This window comes from Eulemur rufifrons, chromosome 5 (genome assembly GCF_041146395.1).
Source record: "Eulemur rufifrons isolate Redbay chromosome 5, OSU_ERuf_1, whole genome shotgun sequence".
Taxonomy (NCBI): Eukaryota; Metazoa; Chordata; class Mammalia; order Primates; family Lemuridae; genus Eulemur; species Eulemur rufifrons.
This window is the reverse complement of record NC_090987.1, coordinates 48,190,205-48,216,828: the sequence shown is the minus strand read 5'-3', so window position 1 is coordinate 48,216,828 and position 26,624 is coordinate 48,190,205. Positions and strand designations below refer to the sequence as shown.

The 26,624-nt window shown below is 40.8% G+C and overlaps 1 protein-coding gene across 1 annotated transcript in view; it reads left to right on the top strand.

Annotated features, from left to right (window-relative positions):
* Window positions 1–26,624, top strand: part of LAMA1 (laminin subunit alpha 1) — a 127,999-nt gene that overhangs the window by 16,800 nt on the left and 84,575 nt on the right. The window contains exons 7-12 of the mRNA XM_069467850.1: window positions 18,814–19,056; window positions 20,039–20,218; window positions 22,448–22,537; window positions 23,425–23,542; window positions 24,468–24,646; window positions 25,309–25,414. Of these exons, the coding sequence (XP_069323951.1) occupies window positions 18,814–19,056; window positions 20,039–20,218; window positions 22,448–22,537; window positions 23,425–23,542; window positions 24,468–24,646; window positions 25,309–25,414 (916 nt within the window). The remainder of the gene's footprint in view (window positions 1–18,813; window positions 19,057–20,038; window positions 20,219–22,447; window positions 22,538–23,424; window positions 23,543–24,467; window positions 24,647–25,308; window positions 25,415–26,624) is intronic.

Here is a 26,624-nt window from a genome sequence, read left to right as displayed (position 1 = left end):
GAGAGAATGGGGAGTTATTGTTTAATGGGTACAGAGTTTTAATTTGGGAATATGGAAAAGTTCTAGAGCTGGATGGTGGTGATGATTGCACAATAATGTGAATATAATTAATGCCACTGAATTGTATACTTAAACATGGCTAAAGTGGTAATTTGTATGTTACATATATTTTACGACAATTATAAAAATTAATATGCTAGGAAATGCACAGTGTATTCTATCAGCCAGGGTCCAATCAGGGAAACGGAAACCACACCAGTCATTTGAAGGGACGTGTTCAGGATGAGGGTTGGTTCAACAAGAGAACTGGAAGAGGGAGCAGAAGGTGACTCAGGGACAGGAATGGCTGAAGAGGAGCCCGGGAGGAGGGTGGAGTTATTCACACCTGGAGCCTTCCGGGAGAGTCCCTGTTTAGAGGGGGTTGGGGCAGCTCCTGGGGAGTCCTGGAAAGCTGGAGACTGGAATCAGCTGCTGCAGCCAGGGCAGTGCTGGCAGGAGCTGCAGGTAAACAGAGGAGCAGTCCCGCCTCCCTCCTCCAGCCCTCCAGCCTCCCGCTGTTGCCACTGTTGTCACTAGTGTTCCTCATATCCCTGGTGTGGCTACCACAGAGCAACAGTCTGCAGAGTCCTGGCCCAGCCCCAGGACGTGGAGTACCAAAAAGTGGGCTGAGAATTGCTTAGCAACCGGCACAAACACTGTCATCCCATCTCAGTAGGTGGTCACTTGCACCAGTACACTGACAGAAACACAGAGTCCAGCAGCCCTTGGCATCCAGGGATAGTATTTTGTTCTGACGGTGGTCAGCTACATCTTGAATATGCTTATATTAAGTTTTTTAGATTAACTTTGGAATGAAAATGCGAATTTTAGAATTCTCCTGGTGAAACCCATCACAGACTGGGCGTCCTTGGCTCTCAGCAGAGAGACGGCCTTAGGGCGCTGCCTTGGTACTAGGACTTTGAGGACAGAGGTGGAGGAGAAGGGGCAGCAGTTCTATTTATGTGTGGGTGCATTTGTTTACTGTTACCTTTTGCTTGCGTGGTGTGGTGGAGATGCACAGAGTGTGGCGGGGTGATACACTTCAGTACATTTACAAAGTAGAGCGTGAAGACATTAAGACTGAAGGGTATGGAGCACCTAGCAAATCCCGCACGTGAAATACACCTGAGTTTTCCTTCCCTCTGTCACATTTCTAATCCACAAATTACTTTACATTCCCGAAGACCTTAATATCATATAATCTAATTAGAGGTAGCTGACAGGATTAAGTAAGATGTGCAATTATGCAGATTTTGAGAAAATAAATTCATGTCAATAATTCTGTTTTTCTCTGATTCGGAAAGTAAGATGGGTCATCATAGAAAAATCAGAAGGTGCAGACAAGTGCAAAGAGGCAGAAGAACTTACAATCTCTTCACTCGGAAACAGCCACTAACGATATCTTGGCATTATTTACGTTTAGTCATTTGCAGACAACTGCATGTATTTAACAATGCTACAGCAGTGCTGTCGTTGATTACACACTTGCTGGGCAGACACTGCGCCGCGCACTTGATCTGAATTGTGTCATTGAATCCTCACAGTCTCCCTGTGAGCTTGCTCCTTCTATTACCCCATGTGGCAGATGACCAGACTGAGACTTGGGGAGTTGAAGTCGCTTGCTCAAGGTCAGGACCCACGGAGACCCGAGAGCGTGTGCTCTGTCTCCATCAGTGCCTCGGAGATTATGTGATATGTAAGTTTGTGTCCTGATGTTTTATTTACTTTATAGCATGAACATTTCCTCATATAACTCGAACTCATTAATTTCTAAAGCCGCATGAACCGTCTTCTGTATGGCTTGCCCATCATTTGCCTGACAATTCCCAGAGCTGACATTTTGGTTGTTTTCTGTTTTGGGTAAAAACTTGAGCTTTCAGCGAAAAAACATTGATCTCATATGGATGCCAATGAAGTAATTCAGTGAATACAAATATGAACCTCATTTTTGAGGTTCATACAATGTTTATTGCCTTGGATACATGTAGCAGTTCATAGGTATAGGTTATAGACTATTCTGCATTGTTTTCCTCATCGGTATTATTTCACCTGCCCTCCCGACAATCCTGGAATACAGACTGTAGGCACAGAGCGAGCGGTTCACTGGCTTGCCCGGAGTCGTATAGCTCCATGTGCTAAGGCCAGGATTGGAAACCAGGACTTCTAGTTCCTTCTACACTCTGCTGCACTGTCTCATTGTCCGTGGTCTCCTATTGCTTTCCTTTCTGATATGATTTTATGGGGAGACTGGCCAGAGCTCTTGCAGTTTCCTCCTGATTTTGGGGTGTTGGGATTCGAGCCCTTCCCTCGGGTTCTGCTTCCTGCATTGCTACATAGGGGGGTCCTCTCCCCTGTGCGTTGGGCAGAGAACTGACACTTCCTTCGTGCTTTTGCACTGACGGATAGAATTGGGTGCTACCTAACATGTGTTTTTGGCCAAGAAACAGGAAAAAGAATCTATGTTTTATATTTTCCTTTAAAGATATTTAGAGCAGGGCAAAAATTTCACCAGGAGGGAGGGTCAGATTTATGAGTCAAAAATGTGTAATATTCCTTTAGAAGTTAGGATCTGTTTTGTAAAAAAGGAAAGTTTCCTATGGCATTGAAAATAAAGCTGCCTTTTGGAGCAGTGCTTTATTTTATGTGTAGGTTTAATTAGGAAGTAGCACTTTGTTGTGGGAACATAACCACAGAAGAGCCTTTGTTTTATGCAAACCTTTAGACAAGAGCTGCTTGTTTGCTGGGTTTTGTAAAACCTCATTAATTCAGATGTCAGTTGTTTTTTTCCCCAAAATTTCTGAAAAACTGACCAGAACTGGGTGAGGTTTATTATTGTATCATCCAAATATAAAGTGTTTGCTAAGCACATTGACAAGGTCAATAAGAAAACAGGCAAATTTCGCATTCTTGAGACAAAATCTTTAAGGATACTTAGAACAAGAGTTGCATGTAAATTGGAGCTTCTCATTACAACGGAATCTTGGCTGTTCATTAAAAGAGGTTAGGCAGAGACCCCTCCCAGAAAGGCTCTGATAGAAATTACTTTCACTGGATGCTTAATATGTACTCAAGATGATTCTATTTGAGTTTTCTATTACTTCATTAAAAGTAATAGAAAATTACTGGCCTGAACCAATTTCAAATATTAAGTTTTTCTTGAATTTATTTGGCAAAATGAATGGATTGGGCAAAATCTAGCTCTTCATTATGATTTGAAAATAAGCCACCCTAAATTCCTGCCCTTTAGACATTTTTATCTTTTTTGCAATGTTCTCTGTGAATCTGCTAGTCTCAGAAATATGTCTTTCTTTTATTTTCATATTTTTATTATCTCATTTTATTTTTTCATACACAGCTTCTCTTCTGGTTATCTATTGCTGTGTAAGAAATCACTGCCAAACTTTATGGCTTAAAACAGCAACATTCATGTTATACTTTTCCTGCTTTCTGTGGGGTCAGGGTTTCAGGAAACCTGTGTCATTGAGTGGGTGTGTCCAAGGCTGCAGACCTTGGGCACTGGAGGTGGAACAGCTTAGGGGAGGGGTCCCTGGGGCAGGTAGAGGCTGGCCAGGCTTCTGCATTCATGTGGTCTCGGAGCTTCTCTGTGTGGTCTCTCTGCATGGGCCTGTGTGCTTCCTCACAACATGGCGGCCTTAGTCAGCTTGTCTAGGGCAGTTCAGCTTGTCTACGCCACTTCCTCTGGGACCTTCCAGGGCCAGGGTCCCAGAAGAAGAGGCAGAAGTTGCATCCCCTCTTAGACCTGGCCTCCAGAGTCACTCAGAGCCAATTTTCCTGTGCACTGTGGGTCACCCAGTCACTAAGGCTGGTGGAGATTCAAGCTGGGAAAGATAGACCAACCCCACCTGTCAATGAGAGGAGGGGTGAAGAATTTGAGGCCTGTTTTAAAACTCCTGCTGCTTCATACTTCTGAAAGTGTCTTGCTTCAATCTTGGCAGCTTTGCACATCTCTCATCGAGGGGCCACACCCTTATCTTTAGATGAGATGAAAAGCTATAGGATTCACACCGGGAAGCACATATTGTGCTTGAAAGCCATTCAATGTTACTATCGAGTGAACTGAATAAGTGAAAGTAATCGAGGCCAGGCTTCAAGAGCCAGATGGAGTTTTGTTTTTTAACTTTTGAGCTTTCTCATTTTTGTGTTATTGGTGGTGAGTTGCCAAGCAGCCCAGGATAACTATTTTGCCATTTGGCAGAGTTTAGTCCTCTTTCGGTTTTAGTGTCTCACCCAACAGGGCTTCCCGCATCGGGCCTGGGGAGGATTTGGGGAAATCAATGAGGACAGTTTTGCAGGATTCTGTCACAATATGCTTTTCATATCCCCAACTGTTTTGGCATAAAAAGAAAGCTCTTTGTATATTTATGGGAAAAAAGACAAGTCCTTTCTGAAATTATTATTTCTTCCTGTTATATTGAAGCTGAAAAAAAAGATAAGTTTTAATTTCTGAAGAAATGTTTCTTTGAAAACTACAGAGCAGTTTGGAATCCATTATAGCTTTTTTTTTTTTCCTTTTATGTGTTGGCTTAGCTTCTACTCGGATTGTAATATTTCCATCTTTAAAAAGAAAGCTGTCATGAATTTTTAAAAAACAGTGGCTTGTGAATACCTCAGCTAGACCTCAGAATATCTTTTTTGCTTTTTATGTCTTCAATGGACCTTTTCTCTATACAGAACTTCCTTTATTCAGATGTAGAAGTAATATATGATAATAGCAGAAATTTTTAAAAATATACAAAAGTCTAAGAAAAACATTTTTAAAAAAATTACCTGCATTTCTAACAACCAGGAATGGCCTTTTGCTCAATTCTGTCATATCTGAGAACACTACCTATTTAATAAATCATGGGATTTCTGCCTGTTGGGTGCTGGGGTCTCAGGATTCATTGATGAACAAGACAATGATCAGGTTAGGCCCTGAGCACACGACACACGGTTAGTTCCTTAGCTACGTTGGTTATTAGCAATGTCACTTGCACTGTTAGTTTAAGGCAGACCTTGGCCCTCAAGGGGCTGCTGGCCTAGCAGGGAAATAGCAAGTAGGCCGATGGCCTCTGCTCGGGGGTGTGGGTTATGCATGGCTGGGGGTGAGTGGGAAACACAGGCAGGGCTGCTGAGAGGTTCAGGGAAACACCCCAAAGAAGGAAGGGAGGAGGGAATGAGGAGGGATGCAGCAGGCAAAAGCAACATGGGGAAGACCCGTAGATGAGAAAGCCCATCGTGTTTGTGGAGCTAAAACAGTACATTCAGTCCTATAATAAATGCTTTCATTCATTTTTCCTATTTATTGAGATGTAATTTACATAGAGTGAAATACACAGATCTTGAGGATATAGTTGGGTGAGTGTTGACAAATGCAGGCACATGCATAAGCCACTCCCTCATCAAGGTATGGAACATTTCCATCACCCCAGAAGGTTGCCCTCTGCCCTTCTCAGCCACCTCCCAATAGCTCTCCCTCCCGCTGGCCAGAGAAACCACCGTTCTGAATTTTTTTTGCCTTAGGTGAGTTTTGCCTGTTATATAACTTCCTATAAATGAAATCATACGTTCTTGTGTCTGGCTTCTTTCTCTGAGCATTGTATCTGTGAGATTTATGTCTTGTTACTTGTATTAGTGATTTTTTCCTTTTATTCCTGAGTAGTATGTCTCTTTATGAATGCACTGAAATTTGTTTATCTATCTACATTGCTGGATTGCTTCCAGTTTTTGTCTACTATAAAAGAGCTGCTGTGAACATTCTTGTAAAAGTCTTTTTCTGGGTGTATGTTTTTATTTCTCTAGGGTGGAACTGGCCCAAGGATATGTGTATATTTAACTTTATGAAACATCGACAAACCACAGTCCAGAAAGTGCCTCCAGGCAGAAAGCAGTGCAATCCTGGGCTCTTCTCCTGGGAATCACTGTCCTTGCTGCTTGCTGTCCAACGTTTAAAAACCATTTTTTATATGCTTTGTCCAGTTTTCTAGTTATTTACTGGAGGAGGGCCAGGCAATAGCAGTTTCTTTTTCATGGCCAGAAAAGCTAAATTTCTGTAGTAATTTTTAATGGCAGAATACTATTTCATCATCTGGCTACATAATAATTTATTTAACCTGCTCCCATTGTTGGACATTTGAAGTGTTTCCAGTTTTTGGCTATTATAAATCATGCTGCAACAAATACTCGAACATTTTTGTGGCTGTGATGCTGATTTTTTTTTTAGTGTGGACTACAAGAAATAGGATTAATGGGTTAAAAAGCTTACACCTTTTCTAACGTGATCTTTATTGTCTTATTTTTTTCCAAAACATTTTTCGATCTATATGTTCACTAACAGTAATTGAAGGTGTGTAGTGCAACTCCTCGGCAGCACACAGATTAGAAATCTTTTCCTGTCTTTTTTCTTTTTTTCCTATCTGCTAATTGAATAAGAGAATTTATTTATTTATTTATTTATTTATAATTAGCCATTGATACATTATTGTGTTGTATTGGACATGCACCCAGGAGCACTGGGCTGCATTCAGATGCTTGAGCAATGGTTGTTCTTATTTATTTATTATCTTCACTTGTGTAAATTGTGTCCCTGCTGAGGCTGTCAAATCTCTTCATAGCATGGTGGTGACATTTTTTGACATTAACTGTCAGTATCAGAGGCTGGACAGAATTTTCAGGTCATATTCTAACAAAACAGAAAAATCGAATTAACTCTAAATATCATCATTTTGAGAAGTGTCAGAAGAGTAACTACGAAACTTGGGGAAAGTGACTAAGAATCTGATACCTGACATCTGTAGTGTACATTTTATAAAGTGCTTTGCTGTTCATTATTTCATCTTATTCTTACAGTATGAAAAGTCTGAAGAACCACTTTGCATTCATATCATTTGTTGTGAATAATGCAGAACATCCTGGATTTATCATTTTCAGCCTGAATTATGGAAAACATTAAATTTTGTTTTATAATTACCTAGATTACAAGAAATAAAAAAACTCTTAATCACCTCTCACTACCTTCTTGAGGAGGGGAAAGAGTGATTGTGGAAGTCTGACTCTGTAAGCATCACTTCTGGTGAGACGATGCAGCTGCCAAAGTAGTGACACAGGTGGGAACTCGTTAGTGACCAGGGGGCTGCCTGTGTGTGCCGACGCATTTTGGCAGACCTGTGGTGCCTTTGAAATTTGCACACAGATGCTTAGAAAGCACTGACTCCCTCCGGCCTCTCCTTTGTCCTTGATAACGTACAGAAGTAAAGCCTGGGAAAACTGTGAGATCAAATTAAAACCTGCAAATGATTAGCTGGGATGGCATAGCTGTGCCGACCAAGATATCCTGAGAAATTTAGTGAAGCCTTAAAACCACCTATTAGCTTCTGTGTAGCCAACGGGGGTGGTTTAAGCTTTCTTAGCACTTGATAATTATAAGAGTATATGTCAATTGTTTTCTTTGTTTTTGTGTTTTTTCCAATTAATAGACTTTATTTTATAGAGAAGTTTTTAGGTTTATAGAAAAATTGAGTGGAAAGTACAGAGAGCACTTTATTATACAAGGGGGCATGTATCCCCTTGTGTAATAATTTTTGGGTCAAATTTGGGCTGTTCTTAATCACTTTTTTGAAAGTAAATCATAAAGTGACTGATCTAGCATAGTTTTAACTGTTTCCAAGACCTTATTCTCCATAGTATTTAGACATGGATCATGAGAATTGTCAGTCGTACAACTAAAAAATTTCTGTTTTCCCTACTATTTAGCAGCAGGTAATCAGAGGATATTTACCTTTGTTATTCATATGGTAGAAGCACGAAAAATCAGTTAAATAACCACCTGGTAAATCTCCATGGAGATGGCCAGGGCTTAGGGTCGTTTCCAACTTAACACCAGTCATGTATACTGGACCAGGCAAGAACTGGGGCTGCCCTGACGCCAGCTGCTTTTTCAGGAAATGGCACCAGGAAATGGTGTCTGTCTGAACTGTGAGTCTTCAGCCAGCTTATCTCTGGGGCTTCCTTTCCTATAAAACCCGAACATTCTGGGCTTTGATTTTGTATTTTGTGAAGTATCATCACGCCTTGCCAGAGCTCAGTAAGAATGGGACAGAAATAGGGTCATGGGAAAGATAAGATTTCCAGCATCCCCTCGGAGCTGCTTGCTCAACCTCCGGTGATTTAATTGGCTTCTACAGGGTTGGCCCCTGCCTGGAAATACCACATTCCTACCCACTGTCAACTTAGATATCCCAGTGTTCCACAAAGTCGAGTCTTCATACCATTCACTTTTCTCACCCTACTTTCACATCTTTCTTTTGTGGCGGAGGGTTACTGCTGTTGGAAAATATACATAACATAAAATTTATCATCTTAGCCATTTTTAAGTGTACAGCTCGGTGGCATTAAGTACATTGACATCGTCGTGTGACCATCACCACTGTCCATCCCCAGAACATTTTCATCTTCCCAGAATGAAACTTTGTACCCATTAAACACCAAGTCCTCCTTCCTCTGTCTCCCCAGCCCCTGGCAACCTCCGTTCTACTTCCGAAGGAGTTGATGACTTTAGGTAGCGTACATGGGTGGGATCAGACTCTACTTGTCCTCTGGTGTCTGGCTTATTTCACTGATCATAATGTCCTCAAGGTTTATCTATATCATAGCATGTATCAAAATTTCCTTCCTTTTTAAGGCTGAATGGTATTCCGTTGTATGCATATACCATATTTTGTTTAGACATTCATCTATCTATGGGCACAAGGCTTGTTTCCACCTTTTAACTATCGTGAATAATGCTGCTATGAACGTGGGTGCACAAATATGTTTGAGTCCCGGCTTTTGCTTCTTTTGGGCACATACCCGGAAGTAGAAGTGCTGGATCATATAGTAATTCTCCATAGGATCCTCCACTGTTTTCCATAGTGGCTGCAGCATTTTACCTTTTTTAAAATAAACAAAAGCCTTCCTACATGTTATGTATGTATGTATGTATCCTACATATTTGGATATAATTTTTAAAAATAAGCTTTAAATGTGATGATTGGTTAGTTTAGTGCCTGGCAAATGATAGACGCTCAATGAAGTTAGATGTATCTAAAGAAAAAGAATCTTCAAACAGGATACAGACCAAGGATCCATAGAAAGAGGGAAATCTTGCTCACACACAAAAATGATGCTTTCTGATCTCTCTAGTGCTAAAACTGTAAACGATTCAGCGAGATTTAATGACCAAAGAAAACATATAATTATTGTTTCTGGGTGTCGTAAATGTATAACTAATAGGTTAATGTTTAATGGAGTCAGTTAAGTGCAGATTTGCACAGCTTCTCCAGGCGGTATTGCTGGTGATTTGCGGGGCTTAATGATTAAGGGCCCCCCCTGACTTTCATTGTGTGATGACAGTGTGTTTTCTCATTATTGGGATGGGAAGAAGGGACATAAAGCTACAAGGTCTTCACCATTGCTACACACAGCTCAGAATGAGGACTAGGAACGAAGTAAAAAGAAGTTGGGCTTTCAAATGTTTCCAGCCAGAAATTCTCTGGGACTGAGGAAAGAAAGACATGTGGGCTTTGGGACCACGAGGGAGGGACCTCCCCGGGCTTCCTACAGGGGAGCGAGGGATCTGGCCAACGTCGGAGAGCCCTGCTTGGCCTCTTAGTGTTTTCCTTCTCACTCACATTTTGACCTTTTAGAAAATTCCTGAAGACTCACTTGCTTTCTTTTATCTCTGCTCTGGTCTGTTGGTCTTCACAAAGTCAACACCACCATCTCTCATGATTTCCAGGTACCAACATCCATTTCCATGAACTTTTCAGCCTTGGTGACCCCGTAGCTCCCTAATTTCAGGTCCTGTGATGGTCTAAGGCAGTGGTCCTCAACCTTTTTGGCACCAGGGACTAGTTTCATGGAAGACAATTTTTCCACGGACAGGGGTTGGGGGTGTGTCAGGGGAGGCGGAGCTCAGGCAGTGATGCGAGCGACAGGGAGCAGCTGTAAATACAGATGAAGTTCTGCTCACCTGCCATTCGCCTCCTGCTGTGTGCTCATGTGCCCAGTTCCTAAGTTTCATGGAAAACAATTTTTCCACAGACGGGGCAGGGTTGGGGGAGGCGGAGCTCAGGTGGTGATTAGGGGTCCTGGTTCCTAACAGGCCACTGACGGGTACTGGGCCACAGCCCAGGGATTGGGGACCACAGGTCTAAGGGTTTTAATGTGGTGCACAAAGCCCTGTGTGACGGCCCATGCCCCTGTCCTGCCTGCCTCTGTTCTCCAGCCAGGCCTCCTGTGTCCCTGTGCTGCCCCGTGCTCTGGCCCCTCAGGGCTTCCCTCGCTGTCACGCTGCACCTTTGCTCGTGTTACCTGGACGCCTCCTGTCAGTCCTCCCCTCTCTTCACAGGTGTCTCTAGAGAACCTTCCCTGACCTCCGCCTCCCCCCAACCAGACTGGCCTCCCCACACACCGGCAGTCCCATAGCCTCTGCCCTTCCCCCTGGTGACTTGGTCAGCCTGTCCTTCCCACCAGGGCATCGAGTCCACAGAGACCTTCCACCCACTGCTGTATGTGTGGCACCTGCCACAGTCCCTGTGACAAAGCAGATGTGCAGTCGATGTTGACTACATGAAGCTTAAATGAAAACTTGTTAGGGAGCGTCCCTTGTCCCTGGTCGCATGTGTCCATGTGGGGTGCTCCTCTGCCCAGCCCTTCTCCTGTCCTCAGGAGGAGTCACTGTCCTGCCTGGGAGACCCTGACCCCGCTCCCTGGGGCACGTGTGTGCCCTTCTCAGACCCTCGGGTTCCGGACCCACAGGCCAGAGCTGCGCATGCTGCGAACGTGTGTGGCACAGGCCTCCACGACACCCACCTAAGCCACACGATGTTGCTGACTTCTTTCTTCCATCTCCGCAGCAGATTTCTGAGCCTACGTCCATAGTCAGGAGGGGAAGAAAGGGATGTTATGTATGTGTTGCCACCTCTGTTCCCATGTGAACAAATGGTACTGCACTTTGGAGAAAAGCCTCGTGCAATGTCAAAGGCGAAAATATTTATAGGTGAAATCTCTGTATTTCTGCCTGAGACTGTGCTCAGGAGTTGGGTGATAGAGAAGGCACTTTTTGGATTTCTCAGGTCCAAGAATGACCCGTAACTGCATTTCACAAGGGGGTGTGTCTCGTTCTGGGGTGCTAGGCTGTCACACGGAGCTTACGAAGTGGGGGAGAGATGGGAAGAGCCCACCATGGGCATTTGGTTTCATGCCTGGCTGTGCTTTTAGGTAGTTCCAACTTTTTTCCACAAATTTAGCAAAATCATTCCAGAATACTCGGTGAACTTGAGCAATGGGAGCAATTATATGGAGAAATACATTGAGACTAGGGACCCACAGAAACCAACTTCTTACTTTTCAGTTTTGACTTCTTAGCCAAAGTGCTTCAACATTTTTCCTTTGAAATAATACTGTCAGTCAGCCTCAAATGGAAATAGTGACATGTGGACATATTGTTGGTGGCCTTTCTGGTTGATGGAAGACAGACCTACTGCCTGGTGCTTTAGGTATTGCTTTGCTGTCTCCATACCACTGACCACAGGCTCCTAGTCACATTTTAAACAGGCTTATGTCACTGTGTCCTGCATTTGCCAGTCACCGTCTTTCTTTTGGCTTTTCCTCAATGTCTACTCTAAGTATCTCAACATGATTCAAAAATGAGCATTCTTTCATTTTCTAAGACATGAATCTTAAGAATTTTAAAGAAAGAAATCTGCTTGATCTAAATTTATCACTGTTGGCAGCCATTCCCGCCTCCCCCAATCAAAACGAAAACCAAAAAGGAAAGAGAGAAAGGAGGAAAAAAAAGATAAAAGTCACTGGACTTCAACATGTTTATTTTGCACATCTAATGACAGCACCAAATTTAAAGAGAAGCAAATCTAGTTTTATTCCAAAATTCTCTTCTCATTCATGAAGCTATTTCTTTTTGTCTGTAGACTGTGTATGCTGGTTCTAAAATGAGGGAATAACAGTAAGCAAAACAGCCAGTTGAAATATGACATTTCAAGGTCATTGCCCATGAGAGATTTACCTAAAATGTAGATGGCGGTTTCCTTCCTTCCCTGGGAACCTTCTCAGCTCCATGATATCTCTTCTTCTTCCTCGTTTTTATTGCTTCCTGACTCCCTTATCAATGGACTGAGTGCTTCAGTGATTGATACTCTGTAGAACTGGAAGTGAATCGTATCTGCATTAGTAATTAGCCTTCTGTTAAACAACTGCTTCTTTACTCTAGAGTAATAAATATTAATTCAGATGGTCATTTTGCCTTTCATTCTCTAATAATTTTATGAGAAATAAAGCTTACAGAGCATAAAGTCACACTTTCACAAGGATAACTGAGCAGTATTATTTATCAAATACACGTATCGATTAATCTAAATCTCCTTTGTGAAAAGTTCATTTCCTTCGCTCACTGCTCAGTCGCTGCCGTGGAGGCAGGTAAGTCCCTCTGTGGAGAATTTCCGGGAGGGAGTCTTTCGTGGTGTCGGGCCCCCAGGTTTGGTGACAGCACAGTCGTGCAGAGAGCAGCGGTAGTTTCCGTGGAGAGGAGCGGTTTCACTTCTCCCTGCTCATGGGAAATTGACCTCTGGCACCGGAAAGTTAGGTTATCTGTATTTTTCAGACATCTGTGCCTGAGATGGATTTAATATATTTAAGTTGAGATTGAGGCCCACATGAAAATTCCTGTCTGGATTCCTCTGTAGAAAGTGGTGTTTGATGTGTGCCTACTTTATTTATGTGACACTGTTTATGTGCATTCCAGTGATCATTAACAAAGGCCACTTGGTGGAAAACCGTGATGAAAGTGGATTTAAAAATGGCTGCATCAGCTGCAGGTTTGGTCGGACGGCGGGGACTCTGGGTCTGGAGAAAGCCCTGCCTCATCAGTTTGTGCTCAGCCAACCTTATATGGGAAGAAAAGGCAGTTCAGTCAACCATGCAAAGAAAGGGCAATAGAAATAGCGTGGATTTTATCTGGACAAGGGTTTAACATTCTACCTGCTAACAGAGAATGCCTCACTTTTTCTAGATTATGTGTAAGGCCTATTTGTCAGTACACTATTGGTGAATGAGGGCCTGTATTAGTCTGCTAGAGCCACCACCACAACACCGACTTGGCGGCTTCAACAGGAGATACTGATTTTCTCACAGTGCTGGAAGCTGCAGTCTGAGATCAAGGTGTCTGCGGGCTGGTTTCTCTCGAGGCTTCTCTCCTCAGCCTGCAGATGGCTGCCTCCTCCCCGCATCCTCACGTGTCTTCCCTCTGTGCATATCTGTGTCCTAATCTCTTCTTACAAGGACGCCAGTCATATGGGTTTAGGCCACCCTAATGGCCACATTTAACCTTGAATCGCCTCGTTAAAGACCCTCTCTCCAAATACAGTCACGTTCTGAGGTACTGGAGGTTAGAACTTCAGCACATGAATTTTGGGGGACATAGTTCAGCCCGTAACAGGGCCAAGTGAAGACAAGTTGGATTTAGATCCTTCAGAGCTTCCTTTTCCGTTTTATCAGAATTACAGTTCTCAGTCCCCTTCTTAGTTTGTTTCCTGGTCCGCCATTTGGTGACCTTGAGGACTACTGAGAGATTGTGAGAACAGTGACCAACTTCTTAATGGAAGGCTTTGATCAAGATAAAAGGCTCATGCCTATAATCCTAGCACTCTGGGAAACCTAAGGCAGGAGGATCGCTTGAGGTCAGGAGTTCCAGACCAGCCTGAGCAAGAGCAAACCCGTCTCTACAAAAAATAGAAAAATTAGCCAGGGTGTGGTGGTGGGCTCCTGGAGTCCCAGCTACTCAGGAGGCTGAGGCAGGAGGATGGCTTGAGTTCGAGGTTGCTGTGAGCTATGATGATTCAACTGCACTCTAGCCTGGGGAACAGAGTGAGACCCTGTTTCCAAGGAAACAAAAAAAAATTAGCCAGTTTCTTCCTTGAGGGCTTGGCCTGAAGTTTTTCCACTATGATTATTGTTCCATTTGGTATCATTTTCTTGCATATGACTAAGCTGTTGGTATAAAAACTGACAAAGGTTTAATAAAGTCCTGGAGCATAGTGTTGAAATAAATGCTACTGGTTGATGTAAGAGGTTGGAAAAACTGGGTTAGTACTCAGCAGTTACCTCAGCGTGGGATTTCTTTCTGTCTTCTCCTTGCTGTCTAAGTTGTGTCGCGTACCTCGTAAGAGCACAGACTGCCTGGGTGCAAGCCCTGCGTGCATACTTTGGTTCCTGTGAGATCCTGGGAAGATTACTTAACCTCTCTGTGCTGCAGTTTCCTCATCTGTAATGTGGGGGAAGTAACAGCCCTTACTTCGTAAGAAGAATGTAACTGTGGGGATTCAGAGGTGATAATTCTCATAAAGCACTTGGCTTTGTCACCAGCCACGGTTAGTGCGCCTTCTATAAGCATTAGCAGTTGTTGATTTTTGTTTCCTGTCCGCTCTCCATCACCTCCCCCCACTCATCCTGGGCCGTCGGGACAGAAACTGCATAATTAACTGTAAAAACTGCTGCTGTGCTTTTATAGGCATGAACCTGGTTTTGAAGTGAATGTAGGAATTTTTTTTTTTTTTTTTTTTTTTTGATATTACAGAAAGAAAGTCCGGCAAGCTTAGGTGTGTGTGGACGTTTAGGGGCAGGCAGTATATGTAAAGACTCTGGAGTGAGACCATCTGGTTTCTTATTGGGACCTGCAACTCAGTGGTTTGTTTCTTGACCTCTCTTTATATCAGTTTTCAAATATGTAAAATGGGCACAACAATAATAATGGGGTCGTTTGGGATTAGATGAGATAATATGTATAAAGCTCTTAACATGAATGTGGTATACCTGTTGGTTCTTTCCATTTTCAAATGTGAAACTGGAAAACAGGAGATAAATACATTCCGTTTCAGATGTCTGTGTAAATTACCTTGCCTTCGTTCCTTCCGGAATGGGCTGCCCGATCACCCTGGCTCACTTGGCACCACTGTTTTGTAAAGTCCAGATTAATATGTGCAGTGGTGGTGAATGAGCACAACCCACATGCTCACAGAGTTCTACTTTTATGATGACAATAGTTACAAAACAATTGGACAGTGATGAGTGTATATAGGATGTTCTCCCTTGTCCCATCATCAAAATTGCTTCTAATGTGCTTTAGAAGCAGTGGTCGCCTTCTGGAGGAAAATGGCACACGCACGTGGATGGCCGAAACATTGCACACACACACATCACTTGCACACTAAGCTCAGGTGGAGAATGTTCCTGGTAGATGAACAGAGTTACTATAATGAGATAGATTGTCCTTCTCTACCGGTTCCCTAGAATCAGCAGGTAAATGTAAACTTACTTGGTTTGTGGTGGGTTTTAAGGAACTTTTGTGTTTCTGGAATTGGTGTGGGCTGAGATGGGGAGAAGCTAAAAAAGCAAATGAACAAAAACCAAAAAAAACCCAGAGACAATAAGACACAGAGTAAGTGAACAGCTCCTTTCCCAACACAGACACATATCTGTATGTGTGTGTACGTATGTGTATGTATGTTCACCTTTGAACAACTCTAGGGTTAGGGGTTCCCGCCCCCCACGCAGTCAGAAATCCTCGAATAACTTTTGACTCCCTCAAAACTTAACTAACAGCCTACTTCTGACCAGAAGCCTTACTGATAACAGTGGATCAACACATATTTTGTATGTTCTATGTATTATAGTGTATCCTTACAACAAAGTAAGCTACAGAACAGAAAATTTTATTAAATCATAAGGAAGAGAAAACATATTTGCTGTTCATTAAGTGGAAGTGGATCATCGTAAAAGTCTTCATCCTCGTTGTCTTCATGCTGAGCAGGCTGAGGAGGAGGATGAGGAGGGTTGGCTTTGTCATCTGAGCGGAATAAAATGTGCTTATAAGTGGACCTGTGTAGTTCAAACCCATGTCGTTTGAAGGTCAACTGAACACACACATATTTATATATACATTTACACAAATATATTGCATATATGTTTTTAAAATAAAAAGTATTGGACTTTGGTTTAAAAAAATCATCTATATCAATCTGAGTTAGAATAAATCTGGAGTGAATAGCAGTTGATGTGGAAAAAGGCATTTTTGTTGTTTGCAACCCCAACATGAGTAAGTAATGTAAGTTTACTCTCAGAAGAGTGAATTCTTGCTAAGGCTGAATTACTAAAACAAGGGACTTGATAGGTTCACTGTGTTCTTTGCAATCCAGAAAACATTTGGAGTTTTGTATTCAGTTCCTGGAAACCACATTTTAAAATAAGGTTGTGTCCAGAACATCATGACAAGGCAATGACCTCTTGTTAAATGAACGTTTTCAGGAAACCAGAATATTGAAGCTAAAAATGAAAAGACTTTGGATTCTGGAGGTGACATGTGATGGTTATATTCAAATATTTGAAGGACAGTTACTTGAAAGTGGAATCCAACCTCTATCCTGTAGCGTCAGAGTGTAGAATTTATGGGGGACCTTGAATCAGTGTAAAAGCAGATCCTCTAGAGGGGGAGTTGTTGTAGAACAAAAGGCTTGTCTTAGGAGCTGATGAATTTCCTGTCCCTGGAAGTACTTCAAGAAGGACCGGGTTGTTAGCTTATTTCTTCTTAGAGCTGGATTTTGGGCTAAATATTTATTTACAAGGGTCCTTTCCAAATCCAGAATTTCTCTGACTAGTTTCTTTACACTGATAATTGTGTCTACATTCCTTTTTCGTCAGTTTGCTTGTTCCCTACTCTGAATTTTAATTTTTTAAACCAATAGACACTTTTTGGAACAGTTTTAGGTTCACAGAAAAATGTGAGGAAGTAAAGAGTTCTCATATACCTCCTCACTCTCTCCCTCCTCTCCAGTTTCTCCTATTAATATCTTGCATTACAGTGATACATTTGTTACAATTGATGAGCCAATATGGTACATTATGATTAACTATGTCCATATTTAAATTAGGGTTCACTCTTGGTATTATACATTCTATGCATTTTGACAAATGTATAAGGACATGTTTCCACCATTACAGTATCCTACGGGATAGTTTCACTGCCCTGAAAGTCCTCTGTGCTCCACCTGTTCATCTGTCCTTCCCCCTAAACCCCTGGCAGCCACTGATCTTTTTACTGTCTCCATAGTTTTGCTTTTTCAGAATGTCATACAGTTGAAATCACACAGTATGTAGTCTTTTCAGATTAGCTTCTTTCACTTAGTAATATTTATTTAAGTTTCTTTTCTTTCTTTCTTTCTTTTTTTTTTGAGACAAGGTCTCTCTCTGTTGCCCTGGATAGAGTGCTGTGGCATCGCAGCCTAGCTCACTGCAACCTCAAACTCCTGGGCTCAAGCAATCCTCCTGCCTCAGCCTCCTGAGTCGCTGGAACTACAGGTGCTTGCCACCGCGCCTGGCTAATTTTTTCTATTTTTAGTAGAGATGGGGTCTCATTCTTGCTCAGGTTGGTCTCGAACTCCTGAGCTCAAGCAGTCCTCCTGTCTTGGCCTCCCAGAGTGCTAGGATTACAGGCATGAGCCATCACGCCCAGCCTCGTTTAAGTTTCCTCCATGTCTTTCTGTGGCTTGAGAATTCATTTCTTTTTATCCCTTAATATTCCATTGTCTGGATGCATTATAGTATGCATCTCCATTTACTTGTGGAAGGACTTCTTGGTTGCTTCCAAGTTTTGGCAATTACAGAGCAGGTTTTTGTGTGGATATAAGTTTTTAATTCATTTGGGTAAATACCAAGGAGCTCGATTGCTGGATCATTTGGTGAATATGTTTAATTTTGGAAGAAACTGCCAAACTGTCTTCCAAAGTGACAGTATGATTTTGCATTTGTACCTGCTATGAGTAAGAGTTCCTGTTGCTCTACATCCTCACCAGCATTTGGTGTTGTCAGTGTTTTGGATTTTAGCCATTCGAATAGACATGTAGTGGGTGGACTGACTTTTTGCTGGTATTCAGATGTATTATTAATATCTCCAAATCACCATGAGAAATACATTTAATGCTATTATTAATGTAACGTAATACTATTATCATTTAGAATTCAGATAAAGGCAGACATTGGAAACAAGAGAACAAGCTCTTATGTTAATACTGATATTGATAACAATAACAACAGTAATAATACTACAAATTTATTTGTGAGTATTTTTCGAGTTTATTTTGAAAACAGATGCCACCAAGAGAACATTCACAAGACATAGTTCTGACTAATGTGTATAAGCAATTATCCTCAGAAGCTATAAGAGACTTTGGTAATCATCGTATAACAGTTCTCTCAGGATGCACTTTGGTTTTTGAGGAGTTGCTATGATTCTATTTTTAAGTTTTTAAACTGTATATATTTAACGTGTACAACTTGATTTGATGTATGTAGTCACTGTGAAATAATCACCACAATCAACATAATTAACATATTCATCACTTCACAAAATTGCCCTTTATGTCTGTGTATGGTGAAAACACTTAAGGTCTACCCACAGTAAATTTCCAGCATTCAGTACAGAATTGTTACCTGTGGTCACCATGCTTTTCTTTAGATCTCCAAAACGTACTCATCTTGCATAACTGAACCTTTGTACACTTTGACCAACATCTCCTCATTTCCTGCAGCCCCCAGCCCTTGGGAACCACCATTCACACTCTCTGATTCTATCAGCTGGACTGTTTTAGATTCCACACATAAAAGAGACCATGCAGTATTTGTCTTATGCTGATTCTGGGTTGAGATTTTTCAGTGTCTTCATTTCAGGTCTTTCAAGTTGCATACGTCATCATTAAAGCTGCCAACTCCCCTCGCCCCGGAAACTGGATTTTGGAGCGTTCTCTGGACGGCACCACGTTCAGCCCCTGGCAGTATTACGCAGTCAGTGACACGGAGTGTTTGACTCGTTACAACATAACTCCACGACGGGGGCCGCCCACTTACAGGGCCGATGATGAAGTGATCTGCACCTCGTATTATTCCAGACTGGTGCCGCTGGAGCACGGCGAGGTACTGTGCCCACCGCAGCGCGAGCCGTGCGCTCGTCAGGGCCCCCGCCCCAGATGTTACCATAGCCATCGTGAGAGCCAGCGTTAAACTCTCAAAATCTAACTCTCCCAATACAAAGATCTCTAATATAACTATCCAGCTCTATTTAAAGTAGCCTTGAATGGTGTCTGTAGTGATTAACTTCATAACCAATATAGTTTACCTCTCTGATTTCTTCTCTTCAAGGAGGTTCCTCTTCACCCTGCTGTGACTTAATAACTCCATCAGTTCCTCCTTCACAGCCTGTCCCATAGCACCAGGGCAAGAGCATTTCTTGAAGTATTAAAGAGGGAGCTAAAGTGCCTCTCAAAGGTGTAGTTCCCAACTTTCTCCATGAAGTTCTCCTTCCCTTGGTGGGTGTTGGGCACCGGGAGATGGCCCGGGAAGTACGACAGCGCAGCGCTGAGCACGACCAGGTGCACACACTGCACCCAAGCCAGGGTGTAATGGAAATAATCCCTTCTTCAGTAGCACCTGGCTTGATGAGCTAGAACCACAGTCGCTCTCAAGTGCTCTTTGTCTCCACAGCAAGCCTTGCATCCTTTCAGGAGCAGAGATTAAGACAGCAGATATCATTAAGGCTTTTTGACACTTTTTCCCTGTTCTCCCAGCCTGTTCACGGTGTTTAGAATTTGCTTCAGAGAAGTCAGTAGCCTAATGATAGGTGTTGAAATATCCTCACCACACTGGGAGACATGGTTAAACGATTTCCAGCAATCTTTGAGATGCTGAGATGGATAACTTCAGTAAACTGAAGATATGTTGATCATGGTAATTCAGTAGTTAAACATTGGACAGATTTTTACAAGAAACTAGTTGCTTTGTTTTGGTTTTTAGATAGTATCTTTGTAAAGATTATGTCCTGACGTTAGTTAGACAACTAGGGCCATATTTTTGCATGCTTAATATTGACATGTGTTTGTTTCGATGTCTTCATCCTCAGATTCATACATCACTGATCAATGGCAGGCCAAGCGCTGATGACCTTTCTCCCAAGTTGTTGGAGTTCACTTCTGCACGATACATCCGCCTCCGCTTACAACGCATTAGGACGCTCAATGCGGATCTCATGACCCTGAGCCGCAGGGACCCCAAAGACCTGGATCCTATTGTTACCAGACGCGTGAGTACAGGCCAGCCCTTCTGCCACTGTGGAAAGTTCATCTTGGTTAAGGGAAATACTCTTTTCTTCTTTCCTTTTTGGTTGTTCTCCCCCAACCCAGGTTGGCCTTTTGTTTCTTTGCAGCTGTTACAGTCTTATTTTATCGAAGATTATTAGATACCATTGGTTATAAATGCTACCTTTAAACTAGGTGATGGCCCTGACATCATGTCCTCAGGTTCCTTGCCCCACCCCGTCCCCAGAGTGCCATCATGTACTGAATGTCACGGTCTTTGTTCTTCACATTCTACTCTGGGTCCACATCTGATCTTTGGCAAATGAGGGTTTTCTTTTATCTCAAATTTTAAAGTTTAAGACATAATTTACATTCAGGAAAACATACAGATTTTAAGTATATAGTGTCCAAGGCTTCTGTGGACAAATATTTTCATATCCCTTCAATAGCCCAGGAGTGGAATTACTAGGTTATAAGGTGTGTTTAACTTTTTAAGAAACTACTAAACTTTTATCCAAAGTAGTTGTATCCTTTTGCAATCTGACCGGCAATGTGTGAGACTTCTGGCTGTACCACATGCTCTCAAATATTTACTGTTGTCGGTTGTTTTCATGCCAACTGTCCTAATGTACGTGTATTGGCATCTTGTGATGGTAATTTGTATTTCTCTGATGACCAGCATTGAGCATGCGCTTATTGGTGTCTGATGAAATTTTTTGACCATTTTTAAATTGGACTGTCTTCTTGTTACTGACTTATAAAAGATCTTTATATATTTTGTGTACAAGTCCTTTGTTAGATGTATATATATTGCGAAAATCTTCTGTGTGGAGTTTACGTATTTGCTTTCCTATAACTTTTGACGAGCAGAGGTTTTCATTTTGATGAAGTCTAGTTTATCATTTTTTCTTTTATAGTTCATTCTTTCCATGTCTTCTCAAAAAATATTTGCTTATCTCAAGCTGACAAAGATGCTATCCTTTGCTTTCTTCTGGTAGCTTTATTGTTTTAGCTTTTATATCATAATTTATATCAAATTGATTTTTGTATTTGGTGTGAGGTAGGGGTCAAGGTTCTTTTTTTCCCATATGCATATATTATACAATTGTTCCAGCACCATTTGTTGGGAATACTTTACTTTCCCCTATTAAATTGTTTTGGTGCTCTTATTGAAAACTATTTGACCTTATGATTGTGGGTGTATTTCTGGACTCTCTACTATTCTATTGATCATTTGACTAATAACAAACTTCCTTGGTTATTGTAGCTTTATAGTAAGTCTTGAGATCAAATACTATAATGGTGCAAATTAATTCTTTTTCAAGATTGTTTTGGCTTTCCTTACAAATTTTAGAATCAGTTTGTTAATTTCTATAAAAAAATAAAGCCTGCTAAGATTTTCATTGGGAATCCATTGATTCTTTAGATCGATTTGGGAAGAATTTTGGAAGACATTTTAACAATATTGAGTCTTCCAGTCCACGAACCTGCTATAACCCTTCACTTGTCTAGGTCTTTGTTAATTCCTCTTGGCAGTGTTTTATTGTTTATTTATAAAGGTCTTACCTGATAATGCAAGAAAAAGAAAATCAAAGGCATACAGAGTACACAATAAGTCTAAACTATCATTTGTAGATAACATGATTGTGGACATAGAAAATCTATAAAACTACTAGAAATAATAGTGAATTTAGCAATGTTGCAATATGCAAAATCAATAAACAAAAATGGGTCACGTTTTTATATAGTAGCAATGAACAATGGAAAACAAAATCTAAAAAGAAATTTGTCAGCACTAACATGCAAATACATAAAGAAGTGGTGAGGGCAGATTTTATGTTTTATATTTATTGATTTTTGTGTGTTAGGCTAACTTTGCATCTGGGATAAATCTTACTGGTTCATGATTTATTATCCTTTTCATATAGTGCTATATTCAATTTCCCAGTATTTTTTAGGGTTTTGAAGATTACCACGTTGGTTTAAGATGCAGCCCAGTTGGGAGATTCTTCTAGACCCTTTTCAGTTTTGTTGATGAGCTAATTGAGAATTATTTACTTTAATTGAGCACAAGGATCATTTGTGCATGAAATGCATTTTTAAATGTATATAGAATTATATTTCAGATTACTAGTAACAACTCTTAAACCACCTGAGATATTTGTTGATGTGCCAATATTTTTTTCACTGAAATAGAGGTTTTAATTTTTGTTTATAACTTTCTTTTTCCATAGTATTACTATTCAATAAAAGACATTTCTGTTGGAGGAATGTGTATTTGCTATGGCCATGCTAGTAGCTGCCCATGGGATGAAACTACAAAGGTGAGTTCTAGTATTTTACATTTTACTAAAACTTCAAAATAGATGTTGTAGCTATAATAGTTGCATTACTCTTTTTTATGCAAGACAAATGTTGAAAGGTATAAAATCATGCTGCACACACAAAAAAGAGTATCAGATAATTTAACTGGTTTTATTTTTTAACAATTTCATTTTGCTTTGTTTGGACTACATATTTTTAATTCAGTCCTTATTATGATTTTTGTGCTAAAATATCCAAACATAAAATTTACTATTTTTAAGTGTATAATTTAGTGATCTTATGAATTTTGAAGCTGTTCTGTCTATAAAACAGTCAAGTAAAAAATATGTGCAGTTATAAATTATGTTTACATTTTTTTAAAAAAAGAGTTTTCCTCTTCCCATTTTCTCCTTTTCCATTTTTTGGTACTAAATCAAGATAAAATAAAGTTTATTTTGTTCAGCATAATATTAACTGAATAATATGACATTGTCTCATTTAAAATACTTGTATGAAGTTACTTTTATTTTCTTCCAATCTTTGTAATTCTTTACCTTGGGAATAGGACCATTTTACTAATGATGCTGAACAATGTATAGATGAACATCAAGAGAATTATTAACAGGCACTTCCAAACCCTTAAAGTCCATGTATATTTTTTAGAACATTTTTGTTAATTAAATCGTATTCTAACGCTGCTTTGTCCCGCCTTCCTTCTGTTTGTAACTAGGTTGTGTGTATATATTTTTCTCTAAAAATTAAATGCCACTTTGCTTTGATATAGTCATATAGTCTCCACTGTGAAGTCTTACCACATATTTGACTGATAGATTCTTTTTTTAAATAAAGTTAAGAAAAATAAGCAGGTAAAGTTTTCCAATCGAATTTTGTGTTCCTTATTGTTTAGAAGCTGCAGTGTCAATGTGAACACAACACCTGTGGAGAGAGTTGCAACAGGTGCTGCCCCGGGCACCATCAGCAGCCCTGGAGGCCGGGGACCGTTTCGTCTGGAAACACTTGTGAAGGTGAGGACTCTTAGAGTGTGGAGAATGCAGTCCTTTTTCCTCCTAATATGTCTAAGTTTTTGGTGTCTTAACAACTTTTGTAGTTAACAGATAACCTGTTTCCTCAGAAATTTAAATTGTTTCCAAAGCTGTGAATTACCTTAATAGAATTTAAGGCACTATTGCAGCCTAAATATATCTTTATGGATTTGCTATTTTATCTGAAGTCCTCCTTCCCCTATATTCATTTATTCTTTATTAATTTGGATGTAATTTGTAAATAGGCAATATGGTTACAAGATCCTAAGATCTAACAATATAGAGAAATATATAGTAAAAAACATTATTTCCACTTCATCTCCATCCTTCCCATTTTTTATTTTCTAGTATGTTATTCCTAAAATTGTTATGTAAATAAAACATACATTAACATATTCCTACTCTCAAGACAGTTCTTACACAGCTGATGATGTACCATGCATGCCATTCTACACATTGCTTTTTATATTTAACAATGTATCTTGAAATTCTTTCCATTAACAATTTGAAATACTGTTTTTAACAACAGTTGAACATAATTCCATATGTGGATGTAACATAACTTATTTAAACAACTGTCTGTCGATGGGTATTTTGGTTGTTACCAGTTGGTTGTCCACACAAACAATGGTGCAATGATTAACTCTGTACACGTCATTCACAAGTGTCCACGTACTTGTGTGAAATAAAATCCCAGAAGATGGTTTGCTAGGTCAAAAGAGTAACTACATTTATTATTATAATAGTTCTTCCCAAATGTCCTCCATAATACTGCCTATATCCTATTATAATTATGTACTCTAGAATTTTAATTTAATTTATAGTCATAGAAACTGATTTAGGTAAGAGTTTTCTTTATATAGGATATACTATGTAAATTAACCGAGATGTTGAAATATTTTCCTAGAATGTAATTGTCACAACAAAGCCAAGGACTGTTACTATGATGAAAGTGTTGCACATCAGAAGAGGAGTTTGAACACTGCTGGGCAGTTCAGCGGAGGAGGGGTTTGCATCGACTGCCAGCAGAACACCATGGGAATCAACTGTGAAACCTGTATCGATGGGTATTACAGACCACACAAAGTAAGAGTATTTCTTTGCCATAGCTGAGTTGTGTTGTCTTCCCAAGGTGGAAAAGAGACTTGGCCAAATCTCGGCCTCTGTATTGGAGATTCGTTTCCCTTCGTAGTGTTTCATTTGTATCCCTGCTATGCTAGTAGTGTTCTTCAGATGTATATTTCCTGCTCTATGTGTTCTGTCTTCTTGCTCAAAGTAGGATGTTCACTCATTGGTATTCAACTTGAATTTGAGAGCCCATAAGCTTTGTTATCTTGAGTGATAATACTAACTGTAGACATGAAAATTCAGCCAATAACGAAAGCAGCTCTCTCTTGCCTGTAGGAGGCATTCAGCCAATCTTTAATTGACGTAGTAGGTAGTTGTTTCACGGGTGCTCATGGTGGTCTGGTTATAATGTGGCTCTGAGAGACAGCAGAATGGGGGGCTAACAGTAATGGGGAAAGATGACACTTTGCTAATGATGCTAACTGCTGTCACCATCAAAAAGATGTTTGGGGTTCCTTGCTTGAGATCACTTTATCTTCCTGAGACCTACACCCCCTCGGTACCCAAAATCATTGTAATAATCCCATCTGCAATAAAAAGCTGATAACTTGCCACTGGTGTCATTGCTAATATTGCTGTTATTTCCAGTCCGATAATCCAGGACAACCTCTGCCTTTTAGGTGTCTCCTTACGAGGATGAGCCTTGCCGTCCTTGTGACTGTGACCCTGTGGGGTCCCTCAGTCCTGTCTGTATTAAGGATGACCTCCATGCTGACTTACACAACGGTAAGTACTTGATTCCTTTTTGTGCTTGTAATTGATTTTTTGTGTGCGTGGAAGATTTGTACCTAGTGGAACTATTATATTACTGTTGGGTAGCAATTTGGTGATGTGATTCTTTGTTGGATTCTTCCATGCACCAAATATTTATCAAGTCTAGGACCTGGGAATATATACTTGAACAGGGTGGCCAAGGTCCCTGCTCACAGACAGACACTAAACACACAAGTGCATGGGTAATATAACACCAGGTAGAGGTAGTGCCGTGGACATCAAGCAAAATTAGAATTCGTGATTGGAGGGAGGTGGGGTAAGAAGGGGATAATGTTGGGGTGATGAAATGGCATTTGAGCAGATAATTGAGCATTTGGTGAAAGAAGAAATAAGGCTCAGTTTAAAGCCATATGTGGAACACAGTAAATAGCATTTGCTCTATTTAGCTCTTAGAAGACACTCAGAGAGCTTTTGCATACATCATCTCACAAAGCAAGCAAATCCTCTAGTTAACTTGGCAAATGTCAGTGTTCTTTCCCATTCAAAAACTGGCAAATGGACTTGCAAATACCAGAGTCTCCTAAATAGGTTGCATCTGTTCAGACACTTCTGTGGCCCCATCAAATTCTCAGCCACTGGCAGTTAAAATGGATATTGACCAGCAGAGATGGGTGTGCACCTGTGGGGCCCACCAGGCACGTACAGGGTAAATTACATAACTGAATCAATTCTTGCATGTGACTGGGGATGGGATGGTGATTATGAGGACAAAGATGGTGGTGATGGTGATGGTGACATTTACCCTTGATTGGGTTCGTTTGAGAAATACATCATTTAAACTTTCCAACACTAACAGGTAGAAATGGTTTAACCCACTTTACAGGCAAGGAAACCATAGCTGAGAGCAGTTAGGAAACTTGGCCAAGTTTACACAGCTAGAAAGTTTCAGAGCTGGCATTAAAAGCAAAGATGGCATTTGCTGCCCTCTGCCATGGGCCTCTGTGCTGCTTTTATAAAACTGTGTTATAATTTACTACCATACAGTTCTCCCATTTAAAGTATACAATTCGATGTTTTGGGTATATTTATGGGTGCAACCACTACCACAATCTAATGGCAGAACATTTTCATCACCCCATAAAGAAACCTCTTGCCAATTACTTGCCACTCAACATTTCCCTCCAAACCCCTCCACCCCAGCCCTTGGCAACCACTTACCTAC